At 56.9% G+C, this 24106-nt stretch overlaps 3 protein-coding genes across 13 annotated transcripts; all 3 read right to left on the minus strand.

The window, feature by feature from the left end:
• Positions 1–279: 279 nt before the first annotated feature.
• Positions 280–7173, minus strand: DCDC2B (doublecortin domain containing 2B). 3 transcript variants are annotated; one of them, XM_040587811.1, is made up of 10 exons: positions 6441–7173; positions 5541–5598; positions 5040–5116; positions 4673–4804; positions 4002–4148; positions 3515–3554; positions 3035–3103; positions 2615–2804; positions 2283–2383; positions 280–950 (listed from the first exon to the last, which is right to left on the minus strand). In XM_040587811.1, the coding sequence occupies exons 1-10, from the start codon at positions 6728–6730 to the stop codon at positions 873–875; spliced, it is 1182 nt and encodes a 393-aa protein (XP_040443745.1). In that variant the 5' UTR covers positions 6731–7173; the 3' UTR covers positions 280–872. The 3 variants fall into 3 exon arrangements, with proteins under 3 accessions (XP_040443745.1, XP_040443743.1, XP_040443744.1); XM_040587810.1 differs by having other exon boundaries at positions 863–950; positions 2615–3103; XM_040587809.1 differs by having other exon boundaries at positions 280–2383; positions 2615–3103.
• Positions 7174–7281: 108 nt separating this feature from the next.
• On the minus strand, positions 7282–13654 carry LOC121085253 (coiled-coil domain-containing protein 28B-like). Of its 6 annotated transcripts, none has more exons than XM_040587744.1 (10): positions 13568–13654; positions 12291–12486; positions 12036–12190; positions 11806–11960; positions 11675–11697; positions 10636–11017; positions 9903–10046; positions 9058–9394; positions 8737–8855; positions 7282–8289 (listed from the first exon to the last, which is right to left on the minus strand). In XM_040587744.1, exons 2-10 carry the CDS (start codon positions 12443–12445, stop codon positions 8248–8250), a joined length of 1512 nt encoding a protein of 503 aa, XP_040443678.1. In that variant the 5' UTR covers positions 12446–12486; positions 13568–13654; the 3' UTR covers positions 7282–8247. The 6 variants fall into 6 exon arrangements, with proteins under 6 accessions (XP_040443678.1, XP_040443675.1, XP_040443679.1 ...); XM_040587741.1 differs by lacking the exon at positions 13568–13654 and adding an exon at positions 13086–13213; XM_040587745.1 differs by lacking the exon at positions 13568–13654 and adding an exon at positions 13086–13213 and having other exon boundaries at positions 10636–11021.
• A 1625-nt stretch (positions 13655–15279) lies between these two features.
• TXLNA (taxilin alpha) lies at positions 15280–24034 on the minus strand. 4 transcript variants are annotated; one of them, XM_040587756.1, is made up of 12 exons: positions 23811–24034; positions 22255–22399; positions 20968–21306; positions 20369–20460; positions 19206–19376; positions 18659–18853; positions 18365–18484; positions 18027–18101; positions 17419–17511; positions 16923–17018; positions 16101–16463; positions 15280–15776 (listed from the first exon to the last, which is right to left on the minus strand). In XM_040587756.1, the coding sequence occupies exons 2-11, from the start codon at positions 22370–22372 to the stop codon at positions 16113–16115; spliced, it is 1650 nt and encodes a 549-aa protein (XP_040443690.1). In that variant the 5' UTR covers positions 22373–22399; positions 23811–24034; the 3' UTR covers positions 15280–15776; positions 16101–16112. The 4 variants fall into 4 exon arrangements, with proteins under 4 accessions (XP_040443690.1, XP_040443688.1, XP_040443689.1 ...); XM_040587754.1 differs by having other exon boundaries at positions 16091–16463; XM_040587755.1 differs by having other exon boundaries at positions 15280–15906; positions 16091–16463.
• Positions 24035–24106: the final 72 nt, after the last annotated feature.

Genomic DNA, 24106 nt, shown 5'->3' on the forward strand with positions numbered 1-24106 from the left:
TAGGAATTCTCCCTTTTTGTGGCCAAGCACATGAAAGCAGCTTCCTCCACTGTGCTCAGCTGTGATGTACGGGGTCACACTGCACAGTCCCTATTTTAATCTGTAAAATAACAACAGTGCAGCTTGCCCCTAGGGAGGGAAGGGTGTTTTTCTTTTCAGTGAAATTATCAGTCCAAGAGAGCAGATCAATGACAAAAGGAAAAATCTTTTATTTTAATTATCCTCGTAATTAATCAGAAACCCCACGGAGGGAAATACAAACAGCCTTGCACAGAGACAGTTAATATAAGAGCTGTTTATTACACTGACTTTTCCTAGATCAAGCAGATGCTCCTGAAACAAGTTAATAGAAACAAAATGTGTATAGTCTTGGGAACAGGTTTGAGTGCTGCAAACATTATCCAAGCATTCCAAATCAGAGGGACGATGATATGATGAAACTTCTTTATAAGAAGTTTCTGACATAGAATAAACTTCTGGGCAGACGTTTTGTTGTAAAGGTGTGTATTCTAGTTGGTAATTCTTCCTTCCCAAGTTCAGATACACACCAGCTTAATTAGAGTTCAGCAAAGCAGCTGTTTCCTCTGAGGAAAGGGGGAACATCTTCATTATTTAACGACATCGTGCATCTGATTCATTGCTCACTGGTACTCTGCTTCTCAAGCCTAGATGATGAGTATGCTTGATTTTTCAGAAGAGTATGTTAATTCATCAAAAAGTGTGGCCAGCCTGTGGTGGTACAGAAATCTAGGATTCCCCTGCTTTTGTTGTCTTCAGCTGTGCAGATATCCCTGTACCTAACTGTCCCTCTTTTCCCATCACACTCCCTTTGTGAACTCTTCAGAGCTCTTTGCTGCCAAGGGCAACATCCTTCAGTGCTGTTTATCCTCAGAGTCACTGGCATCCTTTTCCCTTGCCACAGTCTTTTGTGATTTGTCTGCAGTCCGTGCCTTTTGGTGGTGAGAAAGAAATACAGTTATCAGCACCTCACTATTGCAGAAAGATTCTGGGACTAAATTCCTGGATTCCATTTCCAGTCTTACCATAGCTTTGGTATGCAAAGTTGGGATTCTACATTAAATTCAAAGTTAATTAATGCCTAGTGATTCTCTCTCTCTGCAGAGGAGAGCTGTGAACACGCAAATGTAGTAAAAATGGTACAGCAGAGTGATCTGGGCGGGGAGGGAAAAACAGCGGCACCAGATTGCCCACCCCACTGAGAAATGCCAGCCCAGCCTCTAAAGCAAACACAGCACACCAGGCTCCCCATTGAGCCAAGAAGTCAGGAACCATTAGCTAATTCTTTACTAGGCCTTTCTCTAATTTAAGTTCAAAGGAGTTATTTTCCTTTGAAGTTTTAGTTAATTCAAAGAGGCTACCGAGGCAGAGCTGTGAATCACCTGCAATATAATGCATGTCATCCCATTACATCAATTCTAAATGTCCTTGTGAAAAGTTTAAAGCATTAATGCCACAAATAATAAGCACCTTGCAGACATTTTTCAGACAGAATCTTGTTTCTAAAAACTACTTTTCTCTCTCCCCCCTTTTAAAAAAAGGGGTTTAAACTTGTTACTATCTAATAAAATGTATTTGGTCATTTTATGAATTACGTGTTTATTCTGTGCCAGCTTCTAATCTTCACCTGGCTACAGGCAAGTTCTGCTTAACGAGTTGTATTCGGGGTTACTGAATTCTAGTGTAAGAAATCAGAACACAGCCAGGAAGGATCTTACACGCTTCACAGAGCCATTGAGTGGAATAAATACCTTACTGTGGTGTATCGTTTTGGCTTTTGGTATAAGTTCTGCAACTCGCTGGAATAGGAACAAGAATAGAAGTAGTACACACAAAAAAAATCGAGGAAAGCCTTTGATATCCTTACTGTAGTGGGAAGCTGTAACTCTTACATTCCAGAAGGGAAATATTCATTACCCAGAGGACAATCTCTCCGCTTTCTAAAATGCAAAGCCCTGCAGTTACACACTGTCCTCTGGTTTCTGAAGTTCCCTCTGGTGGTTACTTTCATCTTTACACATTGTAGGGAGAAGCCCAGTGCTTCGTAAACCTAACAAATAGGACTTAAAACGAGTGAGAAAATGGAAGGACTTCCCCAAGCAATTGCTATAAACTACTGATTGATGTGTTCTCATAGGCTGTCTCTGAATGGAGTTGGCCTCCCTGCTGTGCAAAACCTGCAGCACCGACAGATTCTAGTGGGACCACGGGTACTTCCCTGCAGCAGTAAGACTGCTAACAGGGCAGAAAATAATTTCTCAGACCTGATCAATGGGTACGTCCACCCTTGCGTGTCCATCCTCCTTTACTGCCTGGGAACCTCGCCTCTCCTTCCTAGGATCTCTGGGTTTATAGACACTTTCTTCTGCGAGGAGAAGAAAAGAAAAAAGCTGTTCAATGGGTATTGCAGATAGCCATGGCCTGGGCTTGCTGAGGCTACAGAAAGTCCTCATACAGGCCCAGGAGAGGAAAAGAAGCAGAAATAAAGAAGTTATTGGATCCATCACTGCTTGCTTTCAGTGCACCTGCAGGTGTTTTCTTCTTTAGCATCACAGTAAAGCCAGTCTTCCTCTACCCTTCCAGCAGTGTCCTTTACCTTGATCAGGCCAGCGCTGCACATTCCTGTTGCTCCTTCTGTTCTGCCCTGCACAGACAGGTTTAGCATGGAAAATGGACTCTTCCTCTTTGAGGCGAGATTTCCTGGCTTGCCTTTGCCGTTGTGGAAGAGCAGTTGGGGCCTTCTCTTTCTCTGCAGCTCCTTTGGTCTGCACCCTGTGACTGTCCAGCTGAAAGTATTCATCACACACTTCTGATAGGTCTTCTTGATAACGCAGTTTATAAAAACAAGAGAAGTTTCACAGGGCAATCCCTTACACACTGCACTTTTCCCCTGTGACCCTTGATCCTGACTGGTACAAAGCTGTAACACTGCATTCTCTGGCTGGAGTTCTAAGCTGCTACTACAAGTGACAAAGATACAGGGAACACCTGAAACACTTTTTGCAGTCATTGCTACCTGTTGAGGTGGTTCAGCAAGAGCGGAGTCACCAGGTCTGTCCTGGGAGCTGGCACAGAGTTCACCAAACTAAATACAAACAAAAAAGGAAGAGTAAATTTTAAAAAGCCAAAGGCACAGATAGCCCAGATGCACGTTTCAACGGACAATCTAAGACAGCCCAGCTGCTGTATCTGTAGTCTCTGTTGGGCATTTGACCCCCGCAGTGAGCAGGAAAGATAGTCTAGCTCCAGAGTGAATTCTCCCTGCCTATCAGCCAAAAAGGAGAAGAGGTAAGTGAGGCCACTTTAAAGGAGCTTTTCTTTGGGTCGTGAGATTTAATTCAAGTGTGATTTGGCCACATCGCTGTCTCTAGCTCCTCTCCTTTGGGAATGGTACCAAGCAAGGATGCTGTAGCTATGGCAGTTGGGAACAGAGGTATGCCTGCACAAAAGCAATGGCAGTCGTTGCACACAGTCCCATGCCAACTGAGCCACCTACCTTTCTGCGGTATTTTTTGCGCCTGCTATTTTGGTGGTTCCTGTAACAAAGAAGCAGCAGATTCTCAGCATCAGGCAGAAGTCGGCTGTAGGAGGACACAATCTCCCCTTTTCCCATAGGAGAGGGCCCCTGGAGGTGTTTTTCCTCAGCGCAGGTAGAGTGGATCACATTCCCGTTATATCACAGTGCCCACCCACCACAGGCCTGTGAAATTCAGTGCCCAGCCTAACGGGCAGGTGTTCCTCAGTGCTTGACGAACACTTAAGTGAGGAACAACCAAACTGCTTGCTTTCTCTGGTGCTGAGCTCTGAACTTCAGGGACTAACCATTACAGCAAAAGCTTTGAAAACACATTCTTTCTTCTTAACTTCCAACACATGAAGCAAAACCCCAGCCCCGAAGCAGAAAGCACTGAACAGGAGGGCTACAAAAAGGATGGCTTTAGCTGAAGAGAAATCTTTAAATCACTCTGCCACAGACTATGTACCACAGTGTCCTGCGTGCAGAATCCTGGGGCACCAGCAGCTCAAAGTAAGGCAGTTTTTTGTACTCCTCATTTCCCACTGCCACATAGTAATTGCCATTCAGCAGCTCCTCTCCACCAGACACCTGGGTTCCATCCAGCCTGCAGAGTCTTGAGGAAGAGACAGTAAAGGGTTTAGAGCTGTCACAAGATCCTGAACAACCCCTCGGCGTGGAAGCGGTTGAACAAGTGAAAAGTGGTAAAACAGGACCGAGACAAGGCAGAGAGGATCAATCATTCTTAGTATTACTCCGAGGAAGCATGCAGAAATACTACACCCAGGGATCAGCAAGATGCAGTAGATCTCAGCTTTCTCCTTGGGTGCCAGTAAGTGGATGTATGAGGAGAAGGTAGGCTGTTTGTTGGATAAAAGCCCCTCCTTCTAGATATAAACTTTTTATGCCATGCTTTACTGTTTCCTTATCGCTTTCTCACCAGACCACCAGCAACATCAGCCCTCCTCACAGCACACCCAGGATATTGGGGTTAAAGATGGAAAAACCTGAAAAGCAAATGAGTTTGCAGAAGCAGACTGGAAGGGCCGTTTGAACTCCCAGTCCACTGCGCTAATCGGAGCTGCTGACATTCCAGACATGAGGAAAGGCGGGCCAGCAGTGCCTTATCTGGATACCCACTTGTTAACAGCTCCGCTGCGCAGGTCGGCTTTCTTTGTCAGCAGGGCCAGGAGCGTGTCCCACTGCAGTGGGGTGCTCTTGGGGAGCGGCAGTGGGAAAGGAGGGCTCAGCAAATCCCCATTCCGGAAAACACTGCAGCAGAAAAAACCCAGAGCATGTGAGGAGCCAGTATTCCCATAGCTGTGGATGATGGGGAAAAGCGCACAGCCACTGGTGCCTAGACAATATTTATAACAAATACTTCTGGTAGAAGTTGAGAATTGTCCCTGTGGGGCAGCATTCCCAGAATCTCACAGAGGAATTCCCTCCTCCAGCCTCTGAAAACATTCCCAGAGATCCTCCAAGGAGAAAACACCGAGGCACTTACTGTATCGTGCAGGGCAGGCGGGCGTGCTTCTGCCATCGTGCCAAGACGTTTGACTTCCAGGGGGCTACAACGTGGAACTAGAGACAGAGTTCAGTGCAGAACAGGGACAGCCCTGGGACAGAGCATCCTAGGGCTATTCCCTCAACCAGGAGCTGCCTGCGCTGGGACACCACCCGCCTTGCCTTCAGTCTTGCTGCTGCTAGGTGGGGTTTGCTGTCAGCAACACCAAGCTGGAGAGGCTCTTTGCATTGCTGAGCGCGTCGCAGAGTTGCCAGCCAACCTCCGAGCACACATCCTTCCCCTGCACTAAGGGGGATGAAGGTACACAGCAGCAGCCCCTGCGCTGTCTCACACGTCCTACCGATTCCTGCGGCGCTTTTGCCTGATCTCAAACAGGGACCTCGCAGCCTTAAACCTCAACTTTAGATTCATCAGCGCCAGCTCTAATGCCTCTCCCACCTCCCTGCTCACTCTGCACCCCCACTCACCCCAGGGACTCACCCGCAGACCCTCGCTGGTTCTTGTCCCATGGAGCTCCTTCCTTCCGTGATTTAAATAGCTGTGGGAACAAGGCAATGATGTTGCCATGTACCAACTGGGCCACAGCTGGCTAAAGAGCAGTGAGAAAACTACCAACTACTCTGCCTTGGTGCATCACTGCCAGATGTGCGGGTCACTTCTGGAACAATTCTCCAGGTGCTTCACCTTGTGGTCTCCCAGAACTTCAGTCTAGATTACAATCTGCTGTATCTAAGAAATTCCCTGGCAAATACAGACCATTTCAGAGACCCAGAAGATTTTATCCCTTGGTGCTACTCGCTGACCAAGGCTCCAAGGGCTGGCCAATGGACCACCTCCTCACCGAAATGCAACATACACCAGGGAGCCATATTCACCTGCCACACAACACACACAAACTCTCAAGCGTTAAGCGATGCCGCAAAAACCTTCTTTAACCCTCTGTTAACAGTTCTACTTTTGTGCAGGACTAGAAAACAAAAAAAACCTCCATCAAACCAAAGCAAAAGCATTTGTTGGCAAGTATAGTGCAACAATCAGCCCTGCTGAGGAAGTGGGCAGCAGAGCCTCCCACACACCACAGAACAAGGCGCGCAGGAAGCAAAGCAGCACCCATCACAACATCCTGCCAGAGGACACACGCCTCCCTCAGCATGTTTTCTTCTGAGAGTCAAATGATCTTATCAGGAATATTTGCATTTCCCATGTGATCTAGAATATGTCCAGTAGTTTCCAGGAGGAAAAAGAAACTCATCAGTCTCTGGTTTTCCTTGGGTTTGTACCCCTCTTACCTTTTTTTTCCATTCACACCCCAATACATTCCCCACAGAGGTGATCTAAAGCCGCCTACCAAACCCAGAGACCAAAGGTCTGTCTACTCACTTGAGCTTTTTGAACTTTTCAAAGCCTGCAGCCACGTACTGGCACCCGTCCTGCAGGTCCCCCAGCTCAGCGATGCGGTGGCCGTGCCTGGGTGTGTAGAGGTTCCTCACAGCCAAGGGCGCGTGGATGCTCTTGGTCACCTCATTCAGAAACACCTCGAAGGTCAGGAACCGCCGCTGGTTCACTACAAACTTCCTCCCAGGGAAGAAAGGGTCACCGTTGCGATACACCACCACATTCTTGGCTGGAGGTACTGGAGCTAAGCCACAGGAATTCATCCCCCAGTTCATCCCTGCGGGTCAAGCAAGCCCTGGACCAGTGTAGGGAGCAGAAGGGAGCTCCGGCCAGCCTCCTGCTGAGCCCAAACCTTTCCCTGTTGTCCCTTCCCAGTGCAGGCTGGCTGCAACTCGCTGTCTCCATGGATGCAGGCCCAGCAGGAGGAAGTTGTGGCATCAACCAACCTGCAGAGCACCTTCCTGCCTGAGAACCAGGAACCACACAGCTCTTTAATCCTCAAACACCAAGTACAGCCAGCTCCCTCACTAGCCTCCGTGGCCACCGGGCTCAGATTAACAAGCCTGGAGGTGCAGTAAGTGCCAGCATCTTTATGGCAGCAGCTCACATCCCATCCAGATGCTGTCACCCCCTTGCCACCACTTGCTACCCGCATGAGGAGTGCAATGGGTTTCTGTCCTGTGTGGATGGAACAAATATCCACATCCCTGTGGCCTCACCACCCTTTGCACTGAACAGGTTGCCATGGGTCAAAACGGACCACGGACTCACCTGGCTCTGCCCAGGAGAAGGTGACAAGCCAGACAGGAATAGGCAGATTCAGAGATGAGTGTCAGCAAAGCTTTTTATTCACAAAAAAGCTGGCATAATTTGGGAGTGGAAGGATACAACTGCCGTATGGCAAAAGTGACTGTCCAGGTGGCAGGAACGCAGAGTGTCTGCACAGAAGCTTGGGGTCACAGTAGGGAACCACAGCACCATGTGGAAAAACCCTGAGAGACCGCGAATGCCCCTGAACTAGAGCAGCACAGAGACACAGCGCCAAACCCTGTTAAGTCCTTACTTGCTCCCTTAAGCACCAGTCCAGGTGACTCTGCCACATAGAGAGATATCACCACGACCAGAGACATGCAAGTCAGGAATCTCATCTCCTGAAGGTTGGGTTTGATGTGCCATCGCTCCCCACCAACTGCCCAGGGAAGCGAGGAAACTCTTCTCCCAGCTTAGTACTTCACCTGGGTGTTCCCCGAAGCCTACCAGGAGTGCTTGGAGATCCCAGATATTGCAGAGCTGTAATGTGCAGAGCCAGCCCGAATACACAGCTTGGATATCGATACAGGTCCCCCACAGTTCAGTGGAGAAGAGCTTGTGTCTGCAGGTTCAAAGCACCTGCTGCCTTTAGGCATTTTAGTTCCACCACAAGCAATCAGCTGGTCAAGCGCCTTCTGAAGTGACAATCTTCCCAGCCTCGATTTTCCCCCAGGACCGTCCAGCTCAGCCAACACAAAATAGAGTCCTTGTGGAAGAAGGCCTCGCTGGGACTCCCTCCAGGACATACAACCACCTCCCTGGCTTCAAAGCGTTGTTTAATCCCCACTTTGACCAAGTATTCACTTTTAAAAGAAATAAAAGGCTTTCTTGCCACATTCATCCAAAGTGGAAAACATCAACCCACAGAGCTGGAGTTCCCCCAAGCTGCTAATGTCCATGAGGTCTTGTCACGACTGCAGTGTTGAAGCTCTGCTGCTTCTCCACACCAATACATGTGCCCCTCGTGCTCGGGAATGCTCTCTTACGGACCAGGAACCCCCAGCCTCTGTTTCAGCATCAAATACTGCAAGAGAAAGAAAACCAAGCATTAATAATTAAATCCCAAAGACCTACAAGCAGGAAGGCACCCACCCTTGCAGATTAGCCAGCAAAACTGCTGCACTTGGCCAGAAGATGCACAAATCTCACCTTTCGCGCAACACCCGTAGCAGCTCACCAAGCTGGCAAGTGCCTAGGTATGTACCGCTGCATTATACAGGCAGTTACCAAAGAAGCAACATCCCTGTAGCAGGCCAAGAACAAAGCTTGGAACCAGATCTAACCAGCTCCCATCTTCCTCCAGCATTTTTTCCCGCCCCCCCTCCAGAAAAGGGGAAAAAAAAAGGGCCTGCCAGCATCCAGTCCGATCGCTGGGTAAATGAGCCATCGCCATTGCAGATGGCACCACTCCAGCTGCAGACAGGCACTGCTGTGACCCCCCGTTTGGGAAGAGGAAGGGTCAGGTCCTTACGTTTTTACGGCTGACAATAGCTTGTTGCAGCCAGAGCAACTCCATGATCAAGTGATTTCTGTAGGACTGGAGACCAGACCGAGTTCGAGGAAGCTCCTTTATGTCCTCAAGCGGAATTTCTGCGAAGAAATGGGAGAATAACCTATTAGAACAAAGATTCATGTTGCACCTACTGTCTCCTGCACCGAGCTGGTTCTGATTTTTCCAAGATATTCTCAAGGTTTCGGTTCTCCAAGGACCTACTGCGCTACCCGTGCAGAGCACCAGGTCCCTCAGACCACGCAGGAGAGCACAGGCTGTGCACCGGCGCCTATCTCTTACCCAGGCAGCCTTCAAGGGACTCTGCCTCCAGGACAGCATCGTCCCACACAGAGGATATGTCACTGCCGTTCCGCCAGTCCTCGTTCTCTGCAGGGGGGATGCACACCTTTTCAGTGCATTTAGTGGCATCAGCCCCAAAATCTGGGGGGCTCACTCCATCGCCCTCGCCCATGGAGCTCAGTTCTTTCTTGCTTTGCAGCTGGGCTGTAGGATTCACACTGCTGCAGCCCCAGTCGCGTTCTGGTTCAGAGGCATCCAGCTCCTGTGCTTTTTCCGTGCCAGCCTCATCGCTCGGTACAGGCTCCTGTGGAGCTGCATGCTTCCCTTGTGTTGGTATCTAAAGGGGGAATATGTGAGAGATTGAAATATAAGGAAAAGAAAATATAAAGATCTGAAAGGTGGCTCTGCTGTGGGCCAGAGGCTCTGCCCCAGCCAGAGACGTGCCGTCAGCAGCACTCCTGCTACCACAGTGATGTGCTCCGGCTTGAACAGCGAAAACTTTTTCAAGGGCATTTCTTGCAGAAGCGGTAAAATGATGAGAGCGGCACTCAGCCACTGCAGGAGCCACCTGTCAGGCTCCAGGAGTGACCTGTGCAGGGCGGGTGTTTGACCTGAGGCTGAGCTTCCCCTGGGGGAAGAAATCCTCAGTTGGCGACACAGGGTCACGACTCAGGGAGAGTCTTCCAGGCCAGGGCTATGCAATTATTGCTGATTCATTTGGTAGAATTACAGGTTGCTGGGACTATCCCGTACAAGTATCATCTGCCTGGACCACCAAGCCATGCCGCCCGCCGTGTCCCTGTCTCAAACGGGGCCGCAGAAGCCCCCCACCCTGACGCACGGACCTCAGGGACAAACAGAGGCCGCGGCAGGAGCCGTCCCCTCCACCGCAGCTGGCTCAGGTCTCCTTCGATCTCCCGCACCACCTCCTCGTACTCCGCTCGCAGGTTCCTAAAGCGCTTCCGCAGCAGGTAACCCCTGACACAGGCCTGTGGGCACAGGGCAGGGGCACTGCTGGAGACAGGGAGAGGGCCCCTCCCCCCCGCCCCCTGCCCGAGCACCCCACAGGACACGGCCCGGCGCACAAGGAGCAAACGCAGCCATGTCTGGAACCAAGGCAGGCTTTAATGAGCCTTTAATGAGGCTTTAATTAGCCGGTACCGCCGGCTGGAGCAGGGCCCCCCGCCGACGACCCCTCTGTCCCGCCAGGTGACCCCACGGGCATCCCCCTCCCTTCTCCGTGATGTCCCTTCCCACCTGTGGCCCCCCACGGGCCCCCCCAGGCGTGTCCCCCCAAGCATGCCTCCCCACGGGGGGACCCCCTACCCGTGTCCCCCCACGGGGCCCCCCTAGGCGCGTCCCTGCATGGGCTCCCACACCCACGTCCCCCCACGCCCCCCCCCCGGCCCCCCAGAGGCGTGTCCCCCCATAGAGACCCCCTCACCCGCGTCCTCCCAGGGGGCCCCCCCCAGCCATGTTCCCCCACGGATGCTCCCCCACCGCGTCCCCCCACGGGCCCCCAGCCACCCAGGTGTGTCCCCCTTCCCCTCAAGACCCCCCTCGAGGGCAGGCCCCCACCTGCAGGCGGGTCACGGCGCGGAGCAGCCGCCGCCACCCCTCGGCCTCGGCCTGCGGCCCCAGCACCGCCGCCATGGCCGCCCCAGCACCCCGGCGGCTGGCGATGACGTCACCCGAGCGCGACGGCAGGCGAAGCCCCGCCCCCTCGCCGCCGTTGCCCCGCCCGTGGGGCCCGCCAAGATGGCAGCGGGGGGCGCTGGCAGGGCCTGGCGCGCTGCGCTCCCCCCGTTTGACCGGCGGGGGCCCCGGCGGCCCTTCCGCGGGGTCGGCCCCGCTGTGGGGTCCCTTGGGCGCCGCGGCTCGCGGCCGCCCCACAGCCGGGCCGGGCGCGGGGTCAGGCGGCCGCGTCCTCGGCGTCCGAGCTCTCGGCCAGGTGCAGCTTCTGGCTGGCACGGGTCAAGGGCGAGCGCCGTGGGGTCATGCCGTGCCACCGCCACTGCCACCCCTACCGCCACTGCCACCGCCACCGCCGCCACCCCTGCCACTGCTACCACTGCCGCCACCACCGCTGCCAGCCCTGCCACTGCCACGGCCGTCACCAGTGGCACCACTGCCACCCCTGCTGCTGCCACTGCCACCCCCATTGCCACTGCCACTGTTGCCACCCCTGACATCACTGCCACCACCACTACTGCCACCCCTGCCACCACCACCACCACTGCCACCCCTACCACCGCTGCCACCCCTGCCACCACCACTGCCACTGCACCGCTGCCACCACCGCCACCGCCACCGCCACCATCATTGCCACCACCACCACTGCGGCTGCCACCACCATCACTGCCACCATCACTGCCACCCCCACGATCACCACCACCACCACCCCTGTCATCACTGCCACCCCCATCATCACTGCCACAAACACTGCCACCACTGCCATCACTGCCACCCCTGCTGTTGCCACTGTCATGGCCACCATCACCACCATCACTGCCACCAATGCCATCACAGCCACCACCTCCATTGCTGCTGCCATTGCTGTCACTGCCACCACCGCCACTATGACCACGGCCCCCACCCTGTGCGAGGCTCAGGATACATGGAGCTGCTGAGCTCCTCCAGCTGCAGGAGGCAAAGGCAGAGACTGAGGTGCTGGCAGCGGGGCCAGGGCCAGAGGGGTGCCCAGCCACGGCAGCGGGGCCAGGCAGGGGCAAGGGGGGTGACACTCACATGTGCCAACAGCTGGTCCAGGTTCCTGTCGGCCGCCACCTTCTTCTGCTCCTCAGGGAGCTCCTCCACGCAGACGTCAAGGCCAAAGTGGAGCCGCGCCAGCTTCTCCTGCATCTCCCGCACGTGCTCCAGCTGCTCGAAGGAGCACTCCTTCCCTGTGCCCGCAGGTGGGAGGCGTCACGGCCACCAGTCCTGGCCCCCCCAACCCCCCTGGCCCCCCAGCCCCTCACCGAAGGCCTGCAGCTTTCCCGAGTGGAAGTCACTGAGGAGGCTGAGCAGCCCTCCTTCCATCTCGCAGACATCGGAGACGTCGGTGAGGAAGCTGTGCTGCAGCGGGGCCCCCCGTGACACCCCTGTGCCTGCCCGAGCTCGCTCCTTGCTTGTCCTGCACGGGGAACAGAGAGGCTGGCATCGCCCAGACCCGCCCTGGCCCCGTGCCAGAGGGGCTGTGGGGGGCTGGTGGCCACCTCTGGGCCCGCACTGACCGCCTGAGCCGGGTGCGCTGCCTGGGTGAGGGCAGGGTGGGCAGCGGCAGCGCGAAGGACGTGCTCTTGCTGTGGGGCAGCGGCCGTGGGGCCCCAGCGGGCAGCGGCGGGGCCAGGCAGGCCTTGGGGCTCCGCTTCTTCCTCCGGTCCTCCATGCTGAGGGGTGCTGGGGCACCGGGGCGGCGGGACAGGGACCCTGGCGGGATGGACGAGGCTCTTGGTGGCTCCTTCCCCGTGCTGAGCCTCTCGTACCCGGGGGGGCCACGCGTGCCCCAAGCTGGCGGGGACGGGGGTCCCCCGGGGGAGCAGCGCCCAGAGCGGTGCTGTCCCTGCCGCCTCAGCCCACAGCGCAGCAGGGAGGCCCGGTGACGTGCCGGCCACGGACGAGGCGAGCGGGGTGCACGGGCTGCACCGCGGTGGTGGCAGCAGGGCCGAAGCCGGGCCTGGGCCCCCTCCCTGGCGCCGTGCTCGGGCTGCACGACCCCGGCGGCTGCGCTGGAGCATCGCGGCGCGGAGCGAAGCCCAGGGCTTGGCCTCGGCCTTCAGCGTCCCCCCAGCGCTGCGGGGAGGCGGATTTGGGCCACGCCAGCCAGGCCGTGACCCCCCGCTGCCCCCGGCCAGAGCGGGGCAGAGGCCACCGCCACGCACCCGTCACCCCGCGGCACTGACCGAGCACCGCCGCGCCCCAGGGCCCCCCGCAGCGGCAGGACGGGGCCGGCGGGGGCTGTGGGACCCCCCCTTTGTCCGCAGCCTCCGGCCGCCGTCCCAGAGCGCCGTGGCCGCGCAGCCACTGACCTGCGCCAGGCCTTGGTCCGGCCTGTGGTGCCGACCCAGCTGCGGCCCCGAGCCCGCCGGCCACCCCGAGCCCACCGGTGCCTGTCCCTGAGCCCGCCGGCCACCCCGAGCCCCCCCCCCACCCCCCCCCCCCCCCCCCCCCGGACACTCGTCCCCGCAGCCCCAGGACTGAGATTTGCATTTAAAGGGAAAGGGAACTTCCTCCGGCGTGTCCCCAGGGCGGTGGCATCGCGGACGCCAGCGCGGCGTGCAGGATGGCCGCGCCGGGTATCACCGCTGCGTGCGGGAGTAGGGGAGGGGGCAGGATCAGGCCCACGGTCCCGCGCAGCCGGAGCGGGCACGGCCGCCGCGCTGGCACAGCCGGGGTCTGCTGGCGGTGCCGGGGTCTGCTCCCACGTGCCTTCCCCCGGAGCACCCCGGCAGCCCTGGGGTCGCCACCTGCCACCCCCTCCTTCTGCCACCCCGAGTCCCCCTGGTGTCACCGGTGTGATCGCGGGATCCGCTTCTGCGGGAAGGAGCCCCCAGCCTCGCGCCGCGCCAGGATTCCGAGCCGCGTCCCCCAGCGCGCGCAGAACGGAGCGCAGCTGCTCGCTGCAGTTACTGCAGGACTTTAAGCCAATTTTGGGACATTTTGGAGCAGATGCAGATGCCGGAGGCTGGCCAGCCGGGGGGGTTGATACCACCGGAGCCAGAACCCCCAGGGCAAGGGGGGCTGATGCACCTGCCCCCCCCTCAGAGCCACACACCAAACCCCCCATGCTGGGGGTCCTGGGGATGGACCCACCCAACCTTCCCCGCCTCAGCAGGTCCCAGCCTCCCCCACCTCGCTCTGCTGGGCACCAGTGGTGGAGCCACTGGGAGACAGGGAAGCTGCGCTCAGCCCCCTCCCCACCACCCGCTGCCCCCCATCTTCGCTCCCAAACGTGGGCTAATGAACGAGAAACGAGGCGGCAGCAGCAGCAGCAGCAGCAAGGCTGGGTGTTTCTATTGGATACAAAGATACATACAATAGCCCCCGCGGAGGTTATCTGTACCGTTAACAGGGAAAAGAAAAAAAATAAAGGGGGTAAGGGGGGATTGGTGACTTTCTAAGAAGTTTTTCTTTTCCTAAAGGAACAGGAAGAGAAGTCCAGAGCCCAGCTGCAGCCCTCACTCAACCCAGCTCCCGGGAACAGGGTGGTCCTGCCAGGCCAGAGCTACATGCGCTCACTTAGGGGCTCCTGCCAGCTCCTTCCATAGGGAAACGCAGCCCCGCACTGGAGGAAGCAACGCTGCCAGCGAAGGGCTGGGAGACAAAGCCCCGCTCGGCTCCAGGGAACACATCCCAGTGCATCTGCGGGACTGCGGCTCTGCTGAGACTCGCCAGTCCCCGTCTCTGCTGCAGGTGGCCGCCTTGGTGAGACCTGAACTCACTGGAGTCCCACGGAGGAAAAGGGGATGCGGAAGCAGCTCCCATGGGCTGCTCCACTGGCAGCGAGGCAGGTCCTTCGCGAGGGCACTGTACAGTGGCGGAGAGGAGATGCAAGAGCAGTTGCGTTGCTGAAGAGAAACCAAAGGTGTTCCCTGAACCCATCCGCTGCAAGGAATGGCCCTGGCCAGCTGGCTTCAGCTTCAAGCAAAAGGCAGGCAACACTGAAAATCAAGTCTGTCACAAAGAGAAGCTGCAGCAAGGTTTCCAAGCAAGAAGAGGTCTCCCAAAAAAACAGTGAAAAGAGAAAATCTCGAGAAACTAAGGAAAGATCCACCAAGCCCCGTGCCAGCAGGCCCCACAGCTGTCCATAAACACCCTCCCAGCACAACAGGGTCCCTCAGGCAAGTGCTTCAGACACAGCAGCGCTTGGGAGACACTCTTCTGCGAAAGCGGCGAGGGAAAGGAGGAAGGGGGGGATGTGCCAGCACCGGCACGGCCGGACCGGAGGGCCTGCAGGAGTGTGACACTGCAGAAGGGACCAGCCCGCAGGACGGTCCTGGTGCTGGTCCCAGCAATGCAGCTTAAGCAGCAGGTCGTGGAGCAGACTGAGGTTTTATCCTCCTGGAGCCCCAGCTCTGAGGACACCTCAGATCCCGCCTGCTTGGCGCCGAGGGACGGGCCCAGCAAGTCCCAACGCAGGGGCACAGGAGCTCAGGTGGAATCTCCCCATCCCCTTGCACAACTGATCACACACGCTTGTGCAAAACACTTGGGAATTAGACCTTTGGATTAACTGTTTAATACACTTGTGCACATGTGCGTATAGCAAAGAGGCAACTGTGAATCGTAAGGCTACTGAGACATCGGCAGGTTCTGGGAAGAGCAAAGGCCCTGCGGGAGGCCTGGCTGAACCGGGCCCCCCCAGTTTCTCCACTGCTTTTTGTCCCCATTCAATACACAAAACCCACAGAGGGGAGGGAAACGGCCTCTTTCGCCCCCATTTGCTCAGCTCACGCCCAGGAGAGCTGCCAGCCCAGGGCACAAGGAAACACGAGCAAGTCCGGGAGCTCCCTCCTGCCTATCCCAGAGGAAGGAGCGAGAATCCAGCGCTGGGGAACGCTTCGGTTCTTCCCTGCTCAGCTCGTTTGCTTTCACTCGATGCCAGCGTGTCGCTGTGAAGGTGGAAGCTGCGACGCATCCAGCTGTCCCAGCGCCGCGTGCCGGGGCAGATCCACGCACCTGCTTTCCTGAGCTGCGCTAGATTTTAGGGAAGTCGCAGCCTGCCAATGACAAGGTCTTTTAGTGAAAGGGACGATCAGTTGAGTCTCCATATATTAGTTATCCACACACACACAGGGAGGTGGGTCATTCTCGTTTTCATGTACATCCATATATAAAGTGTACGTTGCCCTGCAGAGATTTTATATATCATATATATATATATATATATAAAATTTTAAAAACCCTCCAAAACCCTAAGCTAGGAAATCTCAAATGCCCAGGACGGCCATCCTCTCACGCCTGTCCAAGGACCAGGAGAGGGGCATCAGATCAAGTCTTATGGAAACATTCACGTTACCCTCCCTCGCCCTACCTCTGCCTACCGCACGACGGGCTCAGTCAGCGCCCTGAGTGCCTTCGTCAGTCCCTCTCTGCCCCACGGCTCCCACGCTCAGTTCTCCCAGGTTCTCCGCCGGATCCGCGCTGTGCGTCAGCCTCCCCGAGTGAAGGCAATCTTCAGCCAGGCGCTGCTCTGCTGCGGCGCTTCCCACCGCTGCCTCACCGTTGTCCCGGGATGGGTCCTTCAAAGGCTCCAACAGGTCCGTGTCTGCCCGGGGTGCGTGGGCACACAGGTCCTGCACCTTCTTGTTGAGGTCATTGCGCTCCGTTTGCAGGGCTCGGCACAGTTTCTCCAAGCGCTGGATTTTCACCTGAAGCCCCTCTAATTCTTTGTCCCGAAGGGTTTTCTGCAAATAGAGAGGCAGTTCAGATCCCACCACCTTGCGGGCGGCGAGGCAGAAAGGGGGAGAGCCAAGGGTTCCCTAGAAATCTGTTAATCATTTTTGTGAAGCTGAGATATAAAAACCCCAGAGGGAAGCTCGAGGGGAAAACACCCCAGACCAAGCAAACATTTGGTGCTCGCAGAACCTGACGCTATTGTCACCGCTTCCTTCTTCCTTTGCCCTCCCCCGAGGTCAAGAGACTGCCTGGCTTCTTCCACCCACCTCTGCACTAATTAACCATCGCTCCCACCGTGTGACAGAAGGCTCCCACCACCGCGTCCAGGGAAGAAAATCAAGCTGAAAGGAAACCCACACCACCCGCCCCAGCCTGCCTGTCCTGCTACCCCTCGGCTCCAGCCCCCCCCCGACACCACAGACCACACCGCCGCGCTGCTCTGCCTGCCTCAGCCCCAGCCCCCTCACCTCCTCAGCCATTTCCAAGAGCGCTTTGTTGCTGCTCTCCCAGCGAGAGCGGTACATAGTGGTCTCTTTCTCCAGCTTCTTGATTTTCTTAGTCATCTACAGGGTGAGGGTGACAAAAAGGGAACAAATTAAGTCACAGGCAGAGCGCTGCAGTTACATCTCACGTGTCCTCAAACAGGCACCCACTATCCCAGCGCAGAGTGAGGTTCTGCTCTTCTGGGTCTCCTTGCAGTCGGCTTCACTGGGGGGAAACACTGACCAGGCAACAACAAACCAGGGGACGGGGGTAGCGTTGCTTGTTCTGATGCAGCTGGGGCACAGCAAGGGTGGCATCAACCTTCTACGAGCAGCCAGCTCGGGGCTGATTTTAATACCAGCAAAACTAAATATATTTTTTTCAGCTGTGGCTCTTCCAGCTCACAGAAGCACCGAGGAGACAGACAGGCAGCGCCTCCAGCCCACGCAAGCTCTGCCAGGCGGCGAAAGTGTTACCCACCTTCTCCATCTCCTGTTTAAATGTTGTGAACACTTCACTGCTTTTGGAAAGGGTGTTCTGGAATTCTTCAAACTTCTCTGTGTAAAGAGCCAGCTGTGGGGGGAAACAGGGTTACAGCTCCTCACTGCTCACCGCGGCACCTCCTGACAACCTCCCCCAGCAGAGGGGAGATGTCAGCCAAGAACGAACCGAGCGAGTCACCTCGTGACCGGACAAACTGGCAGCACGGAGCTGCTCTGCCAGCACTGGGTACTGGGGAATGTGGAAAAATTCCTTCCTGAGGAAACATCCTCAGAGGCTGATGTGTTCTACAAACATCTCCTGGCCTTGGCAGGAGACACTTGCTGGGTCCGATTCAGCAAGGTCTGGTCACACGACTGCTCCCAGCACTGGCAAACGTGCTGGTAAAAACCAAAGCTCCTTTTTTCCCAGAAGGCAGAATTGCCGGAGGGAGTCTCAGCTGACACGGTGTGGACACAGGCTCACCAATGCCAAACCCAGGAGCAATCCTGCCCCTGTGTTTTCCAGATTAAAGGAACTTCAGGTTGTTTCCCACTTAGGGAGGAAAAAAAATTCAACAGACGGAGTGCGCAGACCTGGTAACTCACCTGCTGCTTGAGATGGGTCTCCTGCTGCTTCATCAGCTCACACATCCTCTGGGACTCCACAGCTTCCTTCAGCAGCTAGGGAAGAGCAAAAGCAGTTACCTGGTGGCTACCAGGGAAGGCTCTCAACACGCCCCCGCACAGCCAGCGCTTGGCCTGCAGAAACCCAAAGAGCAGAGCAGGGCTCCGGCCTTGCTCCCGAAGCCGCTGGGCACGCAGGAGGCCCAGGGTGGCCCGATCCGGGCTCTGCACTCAGCGATCCAACAGTAACAAGCCTCCACAGAGGGACAAGGCAAAAAGCAAAGCGCTCGCAACCGTTCAAGAGCTGCTGCAAGACTTACAAAGTCCTTCTCCCGCTGGTGTCTCTCCTCTGCCTCCTTCAGCATCTCCTGTGCCTGCTGGAGCTTGGCATCTACCAGCTGCTGCTGCAGGTCCTTGTGTTTGAACACCTTATCGATGTGCTGCCAAGGGAACACCACCCGTCACTGACATGCCCAGCGCAGTCCTTGCTGCCCAGGCAGCTCCCAAGGGAAGACCCCAGAGGCCCCTTCTCCCCTCCAACAGCAGAAACACGCCTCACCGGGCAGAACGGGCGCACCAGAGCACCCGACAGCTGGTCCCCTGCCCTGACCCACCTCTTCCCGCAGCTCGTACTGCTCAATGAGCTTCTTGAGCCGCTCCGCCAGCTCCATGTTCTCCTGGCGCAGCTTGGAGTTCCTCTCGTTGTGCTGCTCCATCTGGAGCTGAATGTCATTCAGCGTCACCTGGAAGTGGGATGTCACCTCCTTCCGCTTCTCCTCTTCCTCCCGCGCACGCTGGACACCCTCCTCCTGTGTGAGGAGGGCAGAGACAGCAGAGACACGTCAGCCTCTGTGCTGGGCAGGCAGGTGAGCAAACTACCCAAACTGTGATGCTCTGAACCCTCCCAGCCCCCCGCTATTGCTTGTATCAATCAGGAAGGGACCTGGGGCCTTTCCCCTCCTTTTCTCCAGCGAATACATCCTGAGGTAACGCTCAGGCGCTGTGGAGAACGATGGCTTAACAGCAAAATTAAAGCACTGCCCTGGGTGGCTGGCTGTGGACAGCCATTGGTAAAGGTGAGCTTGCCAAAACGGCTCACGGCAAGCGATCCAAACGCTTGGGATGAAGCGGCTCTTGGAGTAAAGCCCAGGAGGCACTTGCCTTGAGGGTGCGGTTGTGCCTCTGGAGCTCGCGGCACAGGCTCTCCAGTTTGCTGCGGGCCAGGATGGCCTTGCTGTGCTCGCTCTGCAGGTGGTCCTTCTCCTGCACCAGCTGCGTCTGCTTCTTCTGCAAGATCTTCATCTGTTTCTGGGAATTACGGTGCTCTTCCAGCTGGGTTAGGGGAGCAAAGGGCACAGATGCAGCAAGACAGACAGGGCAATATGCTGTGCCCCGATGAGGGGATGTGCTCTCCGTGCTCTGAGAGGAGTACAAGAGCTTTGTAACACAAAAGATGCCACTTTTGAGCAGAGCGGGACTGATGCAGAGCTCAAAGTCCCCTGGGCACGGCCTTTCTCCTTCCCGAATTTGTGTCCCGCTGGAATCTGAAAGACTTGCACATTCAGCCGGCACCCCCACAGACACGCTGCTCAAACGGAGCAGAGCTCTGAGCACAGGAAAAACCTGCACACATCCACTGTGGCCACGCACAGAGCGCCCCACACCTCTCCTCTGCTCCAGATCCATGCACAGAACTAGATCTGTGCCTAGAACTAGCTCTGGTTAAACGCGGCATCAGACCGCCCATCGTATGGCTGAGTGCGCACACGTAACAGCATGGTGACTTTGCCGAACACACATTTCTTGCTAGGAAATTATCAACAGAAATGCAGTGACCGAGTGGCAGAGACGGCAGACGTATCTGTGCGGTCTCCTGTTGCGGCTGGGCCTGTCAGCTCACAGCTCAGCCCTGCCTGCAGAGATCGGGACACGCAGGCTCAGCGGAACAGGCCACGGTACGCTCCTGGCACAGGATGGGCAAGAGATGCAGCTTCCACGTTAGAGGAGCAGAGAGAAAACAGATCTGAAGTCCTCTTACACGCAGATTTGCCAAAAATACCCTTGGACATGCTTACGCTTCTGCAAACATCCGACACCTGGCTGGACCAAGCAACGTCTATCCTCTAAAATTTGGGTATCCCGCACTGCAGAGATCTCAGAATACACATTGCAAAGGTCCATGTGTGTTCCTGGCCTGTCCCTCTCAACATCAAGAGGAAAAAAAATAAACGTACAGCCCTACTCTGCCTCCTCAAGCAGCTCCTGCGCTCACTGCTGCAGTGTCCTCCAGCCCCAGAGCCTGGAACGAAGAAATAAGCACTCACCAGCTCAGCATATTTCTTGCACAGTGCTGCTAGTTTCTCCTCTGGCGTGCTCAGGGTGTTCAGCGTCTGCATCAGCAAAGTGATTTCTTTGCCTGGAATGAGACACAGAATTCTGAATAAATAAAAAATAAAATCACTTACACAGAGTTTTGGCTTGTAAGGACAAAGACAGGAGAGACAAACCAGGTCTCACAGCCGTGCCTGCCCTGGGCCAGAGCTACCATCTCCAGCGCCTTCTCAAGACTCTGCCCCAAAAATTTCACCACATGCAGGGGGTGAACAGCTGAAGCAGCTGGGGAGAGACCTGGTTTTCAGAGCAGGAAACCACCACTGGGCTGGCTAGAGAGGGTCGCATCCAGCAGAAGAGAAATCCACAGAATCTGGAGGCTGCAGCAGCACGCAGGGGCTGTCAGTGCCTTCACAGCGCTCCGCGTGTTCCCTCCCGTACCACAAAACGGGACGCCGTATTGTTCCCAAACGCTGCCGCACACTGCACCCGAGGCACTTCTTTCACTGACAGTAATTAGCGCGGCATAAAAACCAACGTCTGCCCCGAAGTTCTCAGGCTGGCAGCACAACCAGAGCAGGGAACCTCTTACCTAGGCCCTTGGCTTTCTTCTTTTCCTGAGCCTTCTTCTGATCCCGCTCCCCACACTCCTCACCGGGTCGAAACTCTTCGGTCCCCTTCGTGTTTTCCTTCTCCCCGTTCATCTCGGGGCTGCCCGTCTCCTGGTCACCGTTCCTTGGGGACTCGCTACGACACTTCTCAGCTTCTTCTGGTTCCACAGGCTCGCTCTGCCCGCCGTCCTCGCCCGGACCCTCCTGGCTGGCATCCACACAGTACGTGTTCAAGATGTCCTCAAGCTGCCTGCTTAGCTCTTCCGAGACGTCCCGCACGGCAGGCCGGGAGGACTTGGTGTCCTCCTGTGCAAGAGGAGCTGTGGGAGAGGGGAACAGGAAAGCGTGAGACTTCCCCTGAACCCTCTGATCTCTGGGCTCTAGGAACGCACGGCAAAGGGAAGGTTTCCCGAGCACCCCACCGCACCGAGGCTGCCTAAACTTCCAGCAACATAAGCTGCTTTGTTCTGGCTGCGTCTCCAGCCAGCTGCCCTGACAATGGAGGTGCATTCCTAACAGCCTCTCTTTTGATCACGAGAGCATGACCAAGCCCCTGACATCTGTCAAGAGCAAAAATTCCCCTCCCTCCCCACCGTCGTTTAACGAAAGCAGGTTGTGCGTGAGCTTTCCCTCATAGGAACTGCTGGCTAATATCCCCAGAGCCAGGCTTTTTTACATTACAATAGATTTTGAAACCTGTGTTAGCCTCTCTCCTCGTATATAAGAGCAGCTGCACGTCTCGGATCACACATATCTCGTCCCCAGCAGCAGACACCCAGGGAAAGAGCAGGCAGCACATCCTTTGCTCCCAAACTTCCTCCAAATGAGAGACTTAGAGCACTTGGTTATTAAAATAACTTTACTCGCTGCGTGTTTCCTCCATCCCACATATACTAGGCATCAGAATACAAGGCAGGGTTAATTTTATCCCAGCACCTACTCGATTAGACCTGGTTTTTGTCTTCCAGAGAATAATTTTTACAAAGTGCCGGTAACAGGGATGGTCACTCAATGTAATGCTTCCCCAAGGAAAGAGTTGTCTGACATTTCCTAACAGAATCCTTAAGCAAGGATAAATAATCCATCATTTTCGGGTGAGAATCAACCCCGTGCTTCCGTCAGGAAGCAGGTAACTACTTCAGAACTGTACACACACAGAAATAGCAAGAAATCAGGATTTTCTGCCCCAGGAATCACAGCTGCTCTTACACAAGTGAAAGAGCTGGATACAACAAGCCCACCCTCATACGGAGAAAGCAACACCGCACCTTCCAGGGGTGCCGCGGCCTCCGGCGCGTCGCCCTCCTCCAGCCCCAGCCCGCTGGTTGTTTTGGTGGAGCCGGCAGGTTGCGGGGCTGCTTTGGTCTCCCCACCTTGGTTCTTCATCCTGACCCTCCTCAGCCTCGACAAACCCTAGAGAAAGGGAAACAGAAACTACTTCACTGTCAGAAGTAACACTTTGGAGGAGCTCAGGAACCATCAACCCAGACACCGGGAAGGAACTTGCTCTGGGCAGAGGCTGCCACCCGCAGCTCCGTGCCGAGGAAAGCGGCGCTGGGTTTTCAGTTTACACCTCACCCCAAAGCTCTGCGTGGCGGGGTGACTCCTCTTCCAGCCGAGGAGAGCTGGCAGCAGCCCTTCCCCGAGCCCGGCAGCACCTCCCGCCTCACACAGCACACCGTTCCCCCGACGTGCTGGGCACAACCTCCCGGGCCCCGGCTGTCCTTCCCTCTTGCCCCCACTGCGGTTTATTCCTGAATTTACAAATTCTGGGTGGTCTGTGCGGGCTGGCAGAGGAACCCTGTCCCCGCAGCGGGGGATCCGCAGGCCAGAGCCCCAACAGCAGGGAGATCAACACCTCCTAAAGCCGCACAGCTGGCTGAGGAAAGCCGGCTGGTGCTCAGCACTGCCAACATCAACCAGCATCACCATGGGCTGGTGCTGACAGCCCGAGCTGCGATCCTGGCCCCTCTCTCCTCATCCTCTCTCCCTCCGCAGGGTTGTGGTGCGTCCTCCCCTTCCCACCCGCACTCCCTGCTCTAGGTATGATGCTAATGAGGGGCAGGGGTGCTAGTGATGGGGCAGGGGCACTAACAGCGGGGCAGGGGTGCTAGTGATGGGGCAGGGGTGCTAGTGATGGGGCAGGGGCACTAACAGCGGGGCAGGGGTGCTAGTGATGGGGCAGGGGTGCTAGTGATGGGGCAGGGGTGCTAGTGATGGGGCAGGGGCACTAACAGCAGGGCAGGGGCGCTAGTGATGGGGCAGGGGCAGCCGAAGCTGCTCCCCCGGAGGCGCGGGGCTGCTCGCAGCAGCACAGAACGCTGCCGACACCTCCCGGTGCCATTTTGCGGCAGTTCCGCAGCGCCCTCGCCCCCCCCCCCGGGGAGCAGCCCGGGCAGGGCTGGGGGAGGCCCAGCACAACGGCACACGGCGGTGGCTGCGGCCAAGCACGTGTGTCACCCACCCACGTGCAGGCGGCGGCCCTGCCCCCCCCCCCCCGGGGCTGCCCCCCCCCCTCCCCGGGGCTGCCAGCCCGCACACCGGGCTCTCTTTCTCCCTCCCCGGGCTCCGACGGCCGCCCCCGCAGCCCCCCGGGGTTGTACCAGCCGCCCCCCCCCCCCGCCTCAGCCCTCGCCGCCGGACCGGCCGCCCCCGCCCCTCACCGTGGTCCCCCCCCCCCATTAATATTTCACCCCATCTCTAATTAACGCACGCCTGTGCCCCCCCCCCCCCGCCCCGTTAACGCCTCCGCCGGCGCCCCTGGGTGAGCCACCGTGCCGGTAACGGCACACGCGCCCCCCCCCCGGTGACGTCATGCACGCACCCCGTGGCGTCAGCGGCAGCGGTCTGACGCAGGGCTCCCCGCTCTCCTCAGCCAATCAGCACGCCGGAGCCGGCGGCCCCGCGGTACATGGGAGGGAGGGGGGAGCGGCGCAGCCCCGCCGGTGCCGGTGCCGGTGCCGGTGCCCGCGGCCCCCCCGGCTCCGCCGCCTCCCGCCGGCCCCGCGCTGAGGGAAGCGGCTCCGGCCCGGGCCTCCCAGCGGCCGCGCACTGCGCATGCGCCAGCCCGCGCCGCCGCCCAATCAGCGCCGGGGCGCCGCAGGGGCTGCCGGGAAACAC

This window comes from Falco naumanni, chromosome 3, assembly GCF_017639655.2.
Source record: "Falco naumanni isolate bFalNau1 chromosome 3, bFalNau1.pat, whole genome shotgun sequence".
Taxonomy (NCBI): domain Eukaryota; kingdom Metazoa; phylum Chordata; class Aves; order Falconiformes; family Falconidae; genus Falco; species Falco naumanni.

What these genes read in the sequence shown, in the direction of transcription:
- DCDC2B (XM_040587809.1), bottom strand. Translation starts at nt 6,730, where the DNA reads ATGAACTGGGGGATGAATTCCTGTGGCTTAGCTCCAGTACCTCCAGCC. An exon ending in GAAAAGTTCAAAAAGCTCAA is followed by an intron (nt 5,599 to 6,440) that starts GTGAGTAGACAG and finishes TTGTTCCCACAG; the next exon opens with CTATTTAAATCACGGAAGGA. An exon ending in CGCAGCGGAGCTGTTAACAA is followed by an intron (nt 4,149 to 4,672) that starts GTGGGTATCCAG and finishes CTCTTCCTCAAG; the next exon opens with ACTCTGCAGGCTGGATGGAA.
- LOC121085253 (XM_040587744.1), bottom strand. Translation starts at nt 12,445, where the DNA reads ATGGAGGACCGGAGGAAGAAGCGGAGCCCCAAGGCCTGCCTGGCCCCG. An exon ending in CAGCGCACCCGGCTCAGGCG is followed by an intron (nt 12,191 to 12,290) that starts GTCAGTGCGGGC and finishes TTCCCCGTGCAG; the next exon opens with GACAAGCAAGGAGCGAGCTC. An exon ending in GGGAAAGCTGCAGGCCTTCG is followed by an intron (nt 11,961 to 12,035) that starts GTGAGGGGCTGG and finishes CTGCGGGCACAG; the next exon opens with GGAAGGAGTGCTCCTTCGAG.
- TXLNA (XM_040587756.1), bottom strand. Translation starts at nt 22,372, where the DNA reads ATGAAGAACCAAGGTGGGGAGACCAAAGCAGCCCCGCAACCTGCCGGC. An exon ending in GCAAGAAATATGCTGAGCTG is followed by an intron (nt 19,377 to 20,368) that starts GTGAGTGCTTAT and finishes CCCCTAACCCAG; the next exon opens with CTGGAAGAGCACCGTAATTC. An exon ending in AGTACGAGCTGCGGGAAGAG is followed by an intron (nt 18,485 to 18,658) that starts GTGGGTCAGGGC and finishes TTCCCTTGGCAG; the next exon opens with CACATCGATAAGGTGTTCAA.